The sequence below is a fragment of the Mus musculus genome, chromosome 3, assembly GCF_000001635.26.
Source record: "Mus musculus strain C57BL/6J chromosome 3, GRCm38.p6 C57BL/6J".
Taxonomy (NCBI): domain Eukaryota; kingdom Metazoa; phylum Chordata; class Mammalia; order Rodentia; family Muridae; genus Mus; species Mus musculus.
This window is the reverse complement of record NC_000069.6, coordinates 19,999,717-20,013,682: the sequence shown is the minus strand read 5'-3', so window position 1 is coordinate 20,013,682 and position 13,966 is coordinate 19,999,717. Positions and strand designations below refer to the sequence as shown.

At 40.9% G+C, this 13,966-nt stretch overlaps 2 protein-coding genes across 15 annotated transcripts in view; one reads left to right on the top strand and one right to left on the bottom strand.

Annotated features, from left to right (window-relative positions):
- Hps3 (HPS3, biogenesis of lysosomal organelles complex 2 subunit 1) overlaps positions 1-13,966 on the top strand; it is a 39,390-nt gene that overhangs the window by 21,652 nt on the left and 3,772 nt on the right. For 8 of the 11 annotated variants that reach the window (XR_003954277.1, NM_001146323.1, NM_080634.4 and 5 more), the window contains 6 exons: positions 753-986; positions 2,109-2,294; positions 2,695-2,883; positions 4,761-4,868; positions 10,252-10,458; positions 11,270-11,360. Coding sequence is in view for 8 of the 11 variants with exons in the window: in NM_001146323.1 (NP_001139795.1) it covers positions 753-986; positions 2,109-2,294; positions 2,695-2,883; positions 4,761-4,868; positions 10,252-10,458; positions 11,270-11,360 (1,015 nt within the window). In the remaining 3 variants the exon portion in view is untranslated. Of the gene's footprint in view, positions 1-752; positions 987-2,108; positions 2,295-2,694; positions 2,884-4,760; positions 4,869-10,251; positions 10,459-11,265; positions 11,361-13,966 lie in introns of all 11 variants that reach the window. The other 3 variants (XR_389587.4, XR_001783645.2, XM_006535377.4) reach the window with 3 other exon arrangements.
- Positions 3,933-13,966, bottom strand: part of Cp (ceruloplasmin) — a 52,818-nt gene continuing 42,784 nt past the window's right edge. For 2 of the 4 annotated variants that reach the window (XM_006535381.4, NM_001276250.1), the window contains exons 19-20: positions 8,112-8,216; positions 3,933-5,143 (exon numbers count right to left, since the gene is read on the bottom strand). In XM_006535381.4, coding sequence (XP_006535444.1) covers positions 8,125-8,216 — 92 coding nt within the window. In that variant the 3' untranslated portion in view covers positions 3,933-5,143; positions 8,112-8,124. Of the gene's footprint in view, positions 7,134-8,111; positions 8,217-13,966 lie in introns of all 4 variants that reach the window. The other 2 variants (XM_011249655.3, NM_001276248.1) reach the window with 2 other exon arrangements.

Genomic DNA, 13,966 nt, shown 5'->3' with positions numbered 1-13,966 from the left:
AGGGCCAATGACCTCTTAAAATATTATTATTATTTTTATTGGCTATTTTCTGTATTTACATTTCAAATGTTTCCCCTTTCCTGGTTTCCTACCCGGAAACCCCCTATCCCAACCTCCCTCCCCCTGCTTCTGAGGGTGCTCCCTCACCCACCCACCAATTCCCCCTCCCTGCCCTGACATTCCCCTACACTGGGGCACCGAGCAGTCACAGGATCAAGGGCCTCTCCTCCCACTGATGCCTGACAAGGGCATCCTCTGCTACATAGGCGGCTGGAGCCATGGGTCCTTCTTTGGTTGGTGGTTTAGTCCCTGGGAGCTCTGGGAGGTCTGATTGGTTGAAGATTATTTTTAGTCCCTTTTGTATTTTAAGCACAGTTGGAAATTGAAATACCATATACTTGGAGATTTCAAGAGAAGTAAATTTTCACCTGAATTATATTATTGAGTATATTTTGAACTAAGTTGTAGTTTTTAAACCATAGGTTTTTAAGTATAATAATACTTTCTCCTATGTAATTAAAATTAAAAATGTTGGTCACAAATTGGTATATCTTTTTCACTGCTTTTATTTTCTTATTGTCTCTCTGCAGACAGATCATGTCAGCTCAGTTTTGGCCTTTCAAATATTTTCGTAATCTCTGTCTTTCTCAATAGCATTATATTATTTATCTAGTGCATTTTATACCTTCCTTCCTTTTTGTCCCCTGTTTCCTATTGGCTAACGGTTTATTTTTTGTTCATATTCATCAAAGGAATTAGCAGCAAAAGTGGCTCAGATATTCCACATGGCTGAGCCGAAGCAGCTGCCTCATGTTCTCTCTAGCCCTTCTATGAAGAATATTGATCCCTTAACTGCCTTGCATTATTTAAGGAAGCTGGATAGTTGTGGAGTTTCACCCGTCTTAGTGACCTTGACCAAGGCTGCAGTGGCCTTGAAAATGGGAGATCTTGACATGTACAGAAATGAGATGAAAAGCCATTCGGAGGTATAGTACAATGCCTGGTGTTAACAAGTCTGAAAGAGAATTAGAGTAGTTCCTGAGCCATTGGGCTTTCTTCTGGCTTCTTTGTACCTCATGGTTTCTTAGTAACAGAAAACAGACAGTGTTAGATGGAACTTTAGATCTGTCAAATGGAAATAAAAAAGATTGATAAATATCAGCAGTGGCTACTGAAAGATCTTTCATCATCACTGTACCACATATATTCAGAATATTATGTTTGTTCACACAGAAGAGTATAAAGCTATGTCCAGAGCCAACAATTAGAGTAGGTGTTCACTGAAAGCACAACAGGGGGGTGAGTTTCTTAAGCATAGGAAGGAGGATATTAACTGTCAGCCACAGGAGGTTAATAGGAAAATCACAATGACACCGAAGGAGGAAAGGCCATTGCTTTTACCAAAGGGATCATTTAGGAATAGAGGCAAAAGATGTTAATCACTTAGGGCTCGAGGCAAGGGGATCATTTGTGTTTCTATGTCCCGGGCCTTTTCTAAGTTGCTTGCATGTATTGTATCACTTAATTCTTGTTGGGTGCTGAGATCAGTGTTACTATAAATGTCATATACGTGAGATAGCTAAAATAACGCGCTTGTGATTGCACAGTCAGTCAGCATTGAGCAGGCAGGGTAACTTTAGAGCCTAGGCCTTGTTCTATTGTTGCCTGCTTGGCCAAATGCTCCTGGTAAAACTATATGCTTCCTAAAACAGGGAACACATCATTATACTAGGAGATGGTTTGCCGCGAGAACAAGTCAGCATCAGGGAGTCTGCTTTGAAGACTCGAATTCTGAAAGTCTGAGTTATCTACCTTTCTACAACTTTGAAAGAACTTAGGATGTGTGTGTGTGTGTGTGTGTTTATACATATGTATGTATAATTAATCTAAAACTCTTTACAAAAATGGAACATCTCAAAGCTTAGTTCCCTATTAATAATTTACACGAGAAAGATAATATTCTTCTTGGGGATAAGAGTTGGTTTTTGTGGCTAAAACTCAGAAATACAGTGTTATTAACTGGCCCCTAAATCATGAAGACACTAGAAAGAGATGAATAATGTAGATGCAATGTACATTTCATTCCAACATTTTTTTTTCCTCTGAAGATGAAGCTGGTGTATGGCTTCATTCTGGAACCCCGGCTGTTAATTCAACAGTGGAAAGGACAGATTGTTCCTACAGAACTTGCGATTGACTTGAAGGAAACTCAGCCTGGATTGCTTGTGGCTTCAGTCCTGGGCTTACAGAAGAATGATAAAATTGGAATTGTAGAAACAGATTCTTTCTTTAAGGTTTGTCCAGTTGGAAATGTAATTTTTCTGAGTTGTCTGATAGAAACCAAAGGAGATTAGGGAATAGAACTGAAGTTTCACTCATTACTGAAAAGACAGACTTCTGTATAATGAGTTTATAATGTAAACATACAAAATAAAAGACTTTCTGCAGAAATTCCATACATGCCACCTAGAGTCTGTTTCTTATTAACGGAAAGTGTGTAACTTAGTTCTTGCTGTGGATACAAAATAAAAGACTTTCTGCAGAAATTCCATACATGCCACCTAGAGTCTGTTTCTTATTAACGGAAAGTGTGTAACTTAGTTCTTGCTGTGGCAGTCAAGCCAAAATTATGAACTGCATGATCGCATGGCGGACTGATGGCTCTGCATTCATGTGGGATGCTTTCCTTTCTAGGTGCTGTGTGGAAAGGATGAAGACGCAGTTCCGCAGCTTTTGATAGACTTCTGGGAAGCTCAGCTCGTAGCTTGTCTCCCAAATGTGGTACTTGAGGAACTCTTTTTCAAGCTCATCTCTCAGTACGTTTGGAGGTTATCTGAGAGGCGGTGTCCTGACACCGTACCACTGAGAACAGCGGAGGATTTGGTAAGACACTGAAATACCTTCAGTGCACACATTCTGTGCTGCAGCGATCTGTATTTTGTTTTTAGGACAGAGGGAGCTAGTGCAGTGCACATGCAGATCCCGATGTCCTATGCATAGAGTCTAAAGGTCACGCTCACGGCTCATTCTTAGGGACTCTGCCCAATTACTTTGAAACAGGGTCTGTCATTGGCATGCAGGATAAGGGCTGGCCAGAGGCCTAGGCATCCTCTGTTTTGCCTCCTCAGCTTACAAACTTGTACCACCACACCTGACATTTTCCAGGTTGGAGGACTCAAACTCAGATTTTTATTTCCTGTGAGGTAAACGCATTATCTACTAAGGCTATGTTCCTAGTCCCTACCTTTTTTTTTTTTTTTTTTTTTTTTTTTTTTTTTAAGATTTATTTATTTATTGTATGTAAGTACACTGTAGCTGTCTGCAGAAGCACCAGAAGAGGGCATCAGATCTCATTACAGATGGTTGTGAGCCACCATGTGGTTGCTGGGATTTGAACTCAGGACCTTCAGAAGAGCAGTTGGTGCTCTTAACCGCTGAGCCATCTCATCAGCCCCCTACCTTATTTTTAATGCTTAGAATGTACCTCTGACTGAAGTTACCTACGTCTTATATACTTTCCCATTCTAAAGAACACTAACTCGGGCTGGTGAGATGGCTCAGTGGGTAAGAGCACCCGACTGCTCTTCTGAAGGTCCAGAGTTCAAATCCCAGCAACCACATGGTGGCTCACAACCATCCGTAACAAGATCTGACTCCCTCTTCTGGTGTGTCTGAAGACAGCTACAGTGTACTTACATATAATAATAAATAAATCTTTAAAAAAAAAAAAAAAAAAAAAAAAAAAAAAGAACACTAACTCAGGCTGCCAAGATTGCTTATCCTGAAAAGGACCTTGCTGCCAAGTCTGGTGATCTAAGTTTCATCCCTGGAACCCACAGTAGAAGGAGAGAAATGACCTGAAAATTGTTTTTCAACCTCTGCACGTGCACATACAAACATACACACACAAGTAAATAAATGAAAGCCAGGTGTCATGGCACACACCTTTAATCTTACCACTCAGAAGGCAGGGGCAGGGGGATCTCTGTGAGTTCCAGGCCAGCCAGGGCTACACATGAGACCCGACCAACTCAAATTTCACACCCTGAAAATAAAGAATACAGCCATACTCCTTTATTACCACCTTGCAGTGTCCCAGCATATGAGAGGCTTTCTTCAGAAGGGTTGCCTCAAGCAGTTTTGAAAGGGCTGAGGCAAGGGCCTACTGCACTGTTCTCTTTCCTGTCAGGGCCACGCTTAGGCTTCAGGTGTGTTGTAGGCAACTGCGACAGCCTTGGTCACCCTCCCATACTGCTCTGGTTTCCATAGACTCCTGTTGCTATGACTGCTGTGGGCACTGCACCATGAGTGCAAAGGTCACCAGTGTAATTTCTTGGATTAAGGATACTCCATGACAGTCATCATGAGAACTTAAAAGGATATTTTCTCACCCCCAAAAATCATTTCCACTCTTATCTTAGGAGTAATACTATTCTATTCTGTTCTGTTCTATTCTATTCTATTCTATTCTATTCTATTCTATTCTATTCTATTCTATTCACTTATATATTTTGCTTGAAAGCACTTCTGTAGAATATTTTTAAATTTCAAAATATTAGGAAATATTTATTGCAGATTATTTGATACGAAAGCAGCAAGACTACACACTTTTCCAGGGAAATACGTCTGCAAAGCTTCCTTCTCCTAGGAGAGTGTGCAACTGAATCTACGATGTGGCAGAGAGTTAGTGAATGGATGAAGAGATGACTTGTTTTGCTCTTGCTGTATTTGGCTTGTGATGCATTTCTGTAATGTTTCAGATAAATGCCTGCAGTCATTATGGCCTAGTAAATCCATGGGTTCATGTGTTAACGACATCTGATTCCTTAGCTGATAAAAATTACACAGACGACCTTCTGAAATTACAGGTAAATAAAAATGCCTCTCTTACTTTTAAAATATGCAGTATATTGAAGTATAGTAAACAATTTAAATGTGTTGTGATAGCACATGTCTTGTTAATTTAGAGTATAGCTTTTTGAGGGGCAAAAATCTATAATTGATCACAGTTAGGAGCTTTGCTTTGGAATGCTGGCTTCTGGGTGGAACTGCTGAGACGAAGCCTCTGAGCTGAGGGACTGGTCTTGCTGCAGGCGAATGAGCTGTACAACTGCCTTCCTGTTTAGAATAGACGTGAAAACACCTGTGGGGAAAAAGTGTCCAAATGTATAGGGATCTTTTGTAAGTATGAGCTTTGTTTAATGTGGCTTAGCACAATGTAGACTTCATACCCACTGAACCAATACCATCTGCCTTATGAATAATATGTCAAAGTAGTCGTATCTGACCCCAGAAGAGAAGGTTTCAAAAGAATTGAGGGACACAATTATGGTATAGGAATTCTAACTGTTTCTGCATGGGACATGGTAGGCCAGGCCGGGCTGAATGTATCTTTTAATACCATTTGTTGGCCCAAGGGCTGAATATAATTTTCACCTTTCTTTTTCTTTCCTTTTCTTTTCTTTCCTTTTCTTTTCTTTTCTTTTCTTTTCTTTTCTTTTCTTTTCTTTTCTTTTCTTTTCTTTTCTTTTCTTTTCTTTTCTTCTGTTTACTCACTGTAGCAAGCCACATATAGAAATCAATATTTCATGTTAGGAATTCTGAGTTAAACGTTACTCTTGAAAAATTCAGGAGTACTGGCCACCTGTGCCCTGTACTGTTCCTGAGGCCTGGTCTGCCAGATGCTGATGGCTCTGTCTGAGCAGTGCACAGCGTGTTCAGTCTGCACCACTCTTATCTCCACAGCTTCTCATCCAGACGCTGAGGTTCTCGAGTCTTATACCATACCCAGAGGCCCTTAGGCATTTTCTTCTCCATGAGCTTTTTACGATTGGGGTGTATAATTCCTGGTTTAAACTTTAGAAATTGGTCAAAATGTGGACTTTATAGAACATAGAGACAGCTGTTGAGTTGGGGGTGGGTTGGGGAAGGAAAATCAGGAGGCTAGAGTGTTTAGACTCAGTTTCCAGACTGTGGCCTATATTCTTCTATTAAAATCACCAGAATCGGGTATGGTTGTACATGCTTATAATTCTAGCACTTGGAAGGCTGAGACAGAAGAATCATGAATTCAAGTCCAGCCTCAGTAATTTATTAGTTAACTACAACAATATATCACTAAAGGAGATTCTTTCATTGTCTCTTATCTCTAGTACATATAGACACTGCAAGCCCTGAGGTGTTAGCGGCTTGTTTGTTCATTTGATAGCTCAGTCTGAGAAGTACAGTAAATGTGGGAGACAGAATCGGACCTTGTCCTCCCAACACACAGAACAGTGAAGCAAATAAAGTTGTACGTGTAATAGGCTATGAAAATTTTACTGATATAACTTCTAAGCACATTTATAATCACAATCAAACGGTATAATTCAGTGATCATTTAAAATCTCTGTATGTAACAAAAGATGGATTTTTGTTACTTAATCATTCCATTCAACATTTTCTTTTGATTGGGAAGTTGAAGCCAATACTTAAAGTTAGTATTGAAAAGGGTTTGTTGATTGCTGTAATTTTGTTGTGTGTGTTTGTGGGGGAATTCTGCTGTGTTCTTTGTCTTATTCCGTGTTCTTGTTAGATGGCTTCACTTGTTTTCTTTATGTGGCCTTTTGGGCTTGCTTATCCTCTCTTCAGTCTAAAGTATCTTCAGGTTCTAGTATTCTCAGCGGGGCTGGCTTGGTGGATACATTCCTTTAACCTGTTTCTATCATGAAAACTTTCTTTCTTCAACTATGGCAGAGAGCGTTGCTGGGTAAAGAAGTCTGATTTGGCGTCTGTGGTCCTTTGGGGTGCATTGCACCAGACTCTGCTGGTGTTCAGCCTCCATCAGCAGTTTCCTGGTGTGTTTGCCTTTGCATGGGACTTGTGTCCTTTCTCTTGCTGCTTTCAGTATCCTCTGTGTTGTGTATATTTAGTGTTTTAACTTATGTTCCATGGGGAACTTCTTTTCTTCTTCTAGTTGGTGTTCTGTGTGTCTATATGGTTGTGGTTTTCCTTATTCTGGGAGTTTTCTATAATTATGTTGAAAATCTGTTCTATGCCATTGATCTTCCCTCTCATCCGTGCCTCTGCTTTGTAGACTTCTCATAATGCCTCAGTTTCTGCATATTCCCTTCACCCTTTTCTGGGAATTTTTGCTGGTGAAGATGGAAAATATTTTGGTTAACCTTTTCTAAATCTTTCCTCTGGATATACTTCTTTTAAGATTACCCATAGGTCACGTAATCTCAGGCATTAAGAAGGATTACCATCAGCGCTCCCAACGGGTCTGTTTAGCTCCTATTTAGAAGTGTTGGACATTTAGAATTACCTGAGAATGCTTCCAAACTATGGCTCCCTCCCCAACCCTGGGGTTTGGTATGTTTGGCTACAGTTACTACAGGGGCATATTTGTATAGTAATTACTATATGTCATTGGTAGGTTAGAGAGCAATATTTATCAGTTAGAGAGACCATCATGACTAGCAAATATTTGCTCTTTTCCCAGATTGTCCTGGTACCTACCCCTTGTACACATCCCTGCCTATAAAAGTAGAGAACCAGAGAAATCTGCTGAATCAGACCTGAGGCAGAGGGACTTTGGTAGTAAAAAGGAATAAATAGCACATATGTTGAAAGTGAAGAGAGTTGATTTTCAGAACTGAAAAAAAAAATGAAGATGTCTAAGAAACCAACCTTAGCAATATTTTACATTATTTGGGCCGTTTTTAGTTCTGTGATACTTTTGTTGAATATTTACTTTTTAGACAGTGTCTTTTTCTGAAGCCAGGGTGACCTGGAATTCACTGTGTGGCCTGCATTGCCACCAAATCATCTGTTCATGCTGAGCTTGTAGGGTATGATGCCAGGCCTGGCTAGAGTTCCTTATTATACTGATGGTTAGTTACAGTTCTTAAAAAAGCTTTCCAGGCAATCCACTTTGTGCTTGTTTGGACTAGTTTCATTTCAGCTGTGGTTGGGTCCCCAGGCTATTGCCTCTCCTATCACATTTAATCAGGGGTCTGGGCCTCCTTCCATATAAGTAGGAGAGTCTTACTTTATTTCATCCTCCCTATTTTACTACCAGGAAATTATCCAGATAAAATATTTAGTTTGGGATAAGAAAATATACCAACCTTATTTTCCTGGCTACTCCTTGGTAGACATTTGGAATAAAATAATGATGCTGATTAGTAGTGTATAGAGGATGTTCCAGGTCATCCTGTAACTCTGAGATGATACTGTAGCAAAAGAAGATAGAGGGATTAAGAAATAATTATATCTCTTACAGAAGAACAGAAAATGGAGAATATTTTGATGGTAGAATAAAAAGTGCTATAGAATGTGAAAGTTAAAAAATAAGGGATCTGCAACCCTATAGGTGGAACAACATTATGAACTAACCAGTACCCCGGAGCTCTTGACTCTAGCTGCATATGCATCAAAAGATGGCCTAGTCGGCCATCACTGGAAAGAGAGGCCCATTGGACACGCAAACTTTATATGCCCCAGTACAGGGGAACGCCAGGGCCATAAAAGGGGAGTGGGTGGGTAGGGGAGAGGGGGTGGGTGGCTATGGGGGACTTTTGGTATAGCATTGCAAATGTAAATGAGCGAAATACCTAATAAAAAATGGAAAAAAAAAAAAGAAAAAAAAAAAGAAAATAAAAAAAAAAAAAAGAAAAAAAAATAGTAAAGTTGCTTAAAAGGAAAATACTATAGTAAATATGTGACCATTGAAGTAATGCCTGTCATTAGTCCGTGGGAGGTGGTGTTGCTAAACAATCACGTTAGAAGGAAATTGTGCTGCTATTGATTGAGGGAGCAGTGAGATTAAGACACATGGCACAGACTGAGATGTTTGCCACGCAGAGGGAAACGTGGGAAGCTCACTTCTCTCTTCTGTCATCTTGGTCTCAGGGAATGAACTCGGGTCATCAGCCTTCCTCATAGTACAATCACTTCTCAAAAATACATTACATTTTCTTTGTGGTTATTGTTCTAGTTAGCACCTTAGGAGAGGAAAGGATGCGTTTGGCCTAAACTTCCTGGTCATCGTCTGTGGTTTCGAGAGGTCAGGGGAGGAGCCCAGGCAGGAACCTGAAGACACAACGGCCTTCTGTGTAGCGTTACCTCCAGTTAGGGAACTCACTCACAGCCAAGGAAGCACAGCAGACCCCGTGACTGATGCTGCTTGCTAGTTCACCCTACGCTCATGATTACCTGGCTTTTTTTCTTTTTTGTAACTTTTTATTGATTCTTTGTGAATTTCACATCATGCACCCCAATACTACTCATCGCCCCTGTTCCTTCGTATCTATCCTCTGCCCTTGCAGCCTTCCCCCAAAAGATAAAAAAACAAACAAACAGAAAAAGGAGGTGGGCATGGAAGACACCTCATCATGGAAGCTGTAGTGTATGGCGTGTCACACACTATAGCCTTTTGTCTACACATCTTTATTTGCAAATGTTCATTGTCATTGGTCTGGTTTGAGGCCTCTGGCTTTTGCTGCACTATCAGTACTAGAACCTCACCAGGACTCCTCTCGGATATGCTGTTGTTGCCCTGTGTCATGGAAATCTTGCAGCTTTGGATCTGCTGGGCTGGTCCCTTCACCAGCTCTAGCAGTTCACAGTAGTAACTGGGTAGTAGCTGAGTTGGTGAGCCAGCTTGCTTATCCAGCCAAGGACCAGTTGCTCAGAGAACTGCTGCTGAGTTCTCCAACAATTAGCAATCAAGACATGCTACAGACTAAACTAATAAGGGCAGTCAGTGCACTGACATGCTTACGTGTTTAAAGTGACAGTGCTAGTGAGGACAGTCTCTCTCTCCCTCTCTCTCTTCCTCTCTCTCCCTCTCTCTCTTCCTCTCTCTCTCTCTCTCTCTCTCTCTCTCTCTCTCTCTCTTTCTCTCTCTCCATGCAAACCCCCCATGGTCTTTCAGTGTTGTAAATCAGACATTATGGGGCATAAATCTCTGACATGTTCATATCCTTAGGTTAGAGTTCCAATTAATGATGATTGCTTTGTAGTAAACAAACAAACAAACAAACAAAAAGGTAGAATTTATAAAGTAGAATTTAAAGTAGAATTGAATTTAAGATTATCTAGTACTTCAGTTCAAGTATTCCAGGGCCATATTCATGTTTTCTAAAATTGTATTCTCTTTCCTTTTTTGGCAAAGTGGGATTTTATTATTTTGAAAGAGAATATGCTGTATGTTGTGTTTTCATTTGGGATGCTTCATTCCATAACCTTTCATCTTTCTCTTCATAGTCTCTCATCTGTAGCCCTTCATTGGACGTAGCCTCCATTATTCCGTTTTTGGAGCCACTCTCAGAAGACACTGTTGCCGGCCTCAGTACTCATGCTCTCTGCCATACACGCTTACAAGAGTATGAACAGTGCATAGACACGTTGCTAGAGAGATGCCCAGAGGCCGTCATTGCGTATGCTAATCAGGAACTGAAGGAAGATCACTGGGTATGTGTTTCAGATTGTGCTTCTAGCCTTGATCAGTGGAGAGGAGGTTTGGTACTTTGCTTGGCTTATCTGCAGAATGAGGGCTGTTTATGTTAGTCTAGCTTTACAGGGCTGTGCGTCGAAGGAACGTGTATGTTTAATGGTAGACATTTCTTTTTCTTAAGATTCATTTATTATATATAAGTATACTGTAGCTGTCTTCAGACACTCCAGAAGAGGGCGCCAGATCTCATTAGGGATGGTGGTGAGCCACCATGTGGTTGCTGGAATTGGAACTCAGGAGCAGTCAGTGCTCTTACTCACTGAGCCATCTCTCCAGCTCCAGTGGTAGACATTTCGAGTACTTGTAGATGCTATTAAAATACATGAGGATGATTTATCTCATTTCTGGAGAGGTCTTTTGTTCAGATAAGATCACTGATAACTTAAGGTGTGGGGGTCAGTGTGTGGTGGGGAAGATTCCATCTCTATATTTGGTCTTTAATTTACCAGCTAGACCAATTTCAGCTTTAGCATTTTTCTTTTTCCCCCACTTCTTGACAACCACGAAAAAAGGGAAGGCGTATCCACATTTTGCGTTGAAAATAAATAATGTGAACATGTGTACCGCTAGTTGCAGGCCTGCCTTTTGTTTTAAGTTTCATCAGGAGCCTCGCTGCGGGGGATTAAATCCTTGTTATAACAGAGGTGCTTCCTTAAGTAAAGGATGTAGTTTTTCTGTGTGCTCTCTTCTGCACCGCCTCCTTACTCTCACGAGGAAGCTGGGGATCAAGTGCATCAAACTAAAATGGATTTATTTTCCATAAGATAGATTCTGTGGTGGAAAAAGCTGCTGCCTGAGCTCTGCCAGAGAGTCAAGAGTGGTGGCGAGAGGTCCCACCTTCACCTGTCATTGTTAAAAGGTAATGTTTCCTCTTTTGGATGACTCTGAATTTTGCCTGCGATTTATAATTGGACAAGTTCTTACGTACTCTAGTGTTGTTTATTGGCTGCCATGATGTCAGGTGAGGTACCCAGGGTGCAAGAGTCATCTAGAGTGTTGTCCTTAGATGTGATTCTCAGTCAGCATCCCCACTCACAGCGCTGATAGCCTTAGACGCTAACATTTCCAGACTCTTAGCCGATTATTGTAATAGGAACTTATAGTTCCAATATTTCAAAAAGTATGGAAGTTTAGACCACTTTAGGTTTTTACTTTACTTAATGTGTGAAATTAAGATTAGTAAAAATAATTGTAAGTATTGAAGAACAGTGAGTTCTTTAAAGATTTAAATCTTGAACGTGTAAATTACAGTTTTCTGCAGCTTAGTAAATATTTTGGTTTTTATAATTCATCGACTACCATTTATCAATCTTGATGTATATTTTTCTTTTTCTATCTGATCATGTGTTACTAGTTAACACAAGAGGTTGTGGCAAAGGGTAGGGTTTCTTTGGGGTCACTTGCTCTTACAGCTGTCCTCCATCTTCACTTATCAGGAATGTTACTACATAATCAGGAGACTCTTCGTCCTTCATTTTACAGTATGCATGCTGTATGTATGTTAGAGTTCTCAAGAGGAACCGACTGATTGTGTGTGTGCGTGTGTGTGTGTGTGTGTGTGTGTGTGTATGTGTATGGAATTTATAAAGATAAAGATATATCTTTATAAATGGGATATATTAGAATGATTTACAGGCTATGATTGGGCTAGTCCAACAAATCAGTCTCCTGACAGAAAGTCCAGGAATCCAGTAGTCGTTCAGCCCAGGAGATTGGATGTCCCACTGCAATACCAGTGAAGGGATGGTCTTCCCAGCAAGGCCCCCACTGCAATACCAGTGAAGGGATGGCCTTGCCAGTGAGGCCCCCACTGTAATACCAGTGAAGGGATGGTCTTCCCAGCAAGGCCCCCACTGCAATACCAGTGAAGGGATGGCCTTGCCAGCAAGGCGTGCACTGCAATACCAGTGAAGGGATGGCCTTGCCAGCGAGGCCTGCACTGCAATACCAGCGAAGTGATGGCCTTGCCAGTGAGGCCCCCACTGCAATACCAGTGAAGGGGTGGCCTTGCCAATGAGGCCCGCACTGCAATACCAGTGAAGGGGTGGCCTTGCCAGCAAGGCCTGCACTGCAATACCAGTGAAGGGATGGCCTTGCCAGCGAGGCAAGCACACAGAAGCTTCTTTGTTGTCAGATCATCCTTTGTACAGGCTGTCAGATCATCTTTTGTACAGGCTGTCAGATTATCCTTTGTACAGGCTGTCAGATCATCCTTTGTACAGGCTGTCGTCAGAATAAGCTGGGGTCTAAATTTAGGGTGAGGCTTTTGACCTCAAGCGACCTGGATTTAAGTGGGTCTTCCTACCTCAAATAATCCAGTTAACAAAAACCCTTCCCAGGTGTGTCCCACTGTTTGAGTTTTTAGTTAATTCCAGATATAGTCAAGTTGACAACCAAGAAGAGTCATCACAGCGTGTATGTGGAGGTCAAAGGACAACTTTTGGGGGCTAGTTTTCTCCTACCCCGTGGGTCTGAAGGATCAAACTTAGGTCTGCAGACTTGGCAAAAGGTGCCTTAATCCACTGAGCCATCTCACAAGCCAACTTCATCCCTTCTTATTTTTCTACTGTGATGTTATTACTCGAACTTACTGCATTGCTTTGGAAAATTATGTGTGTTGGGAAGGGTTCCCATTAAGAGTGTTAGTCAGCATCTTTGGCTTCTACCTGTATCCTCACTGCCCAAGTTACATCAAATAAAAATATCTCCACATATTGGCCTGCTGTCACCTGAGGACAGAATTATACTAGCTAAGAACCAGTGCACTAATACAGACCTATTGAAATGGGAGTGAATACGTGGCCCATGTAAGGAAACATTTGTTACTGACTTTGAAATATTGACCTATTTTTAAATTTATTTTTATTTACATATTTTAGGTGTATGAGTGTTTTTGTCTGCATTTCTGTGTGTATATCATGCGTTCTGCCCTCAGGTACCAGAAAAGGGCATCAGATTTCCTGGAACTGGTGTTTTAGACAGTTGTGGGCGCTATGATCCAAACCCAGGTCCTCTACAAGATGAGCCAGTACTTTTAACCAGCCTACTACTACTATTTTGTAAAAATTTAATATTGTAATATATTCTAAAAATAAACTTCTAAAAGTTATTTAAAATCCTGACAGTGGAATTACCTAACATTTAGTGAATCTATTTTAGACACGCTGGGGATTTTAAGTATGCAGATTTACTTCTGTCTGTATCGTCCTTAGATAAAGCATAGATTTCAGTAGCTGGTGAGTAGAATAAAGAAAACCATTTAAATCTCTTTGTGTGGGTAGGGATGTCTGTGGTGTGCACACTCATGCATGAGTTTGGGCACACATGAATATGCAGATACCTGTAGAGCTTCAGGTTAACATCTGTCTTCCTTGACGACTCTTCACCTTACAGATTGAGACAGTGTCTCCATCTGGTGTTTGCTGTTCTCACTAAAGTGCTAGCAAGTTGACTTGCTCTGGGAAA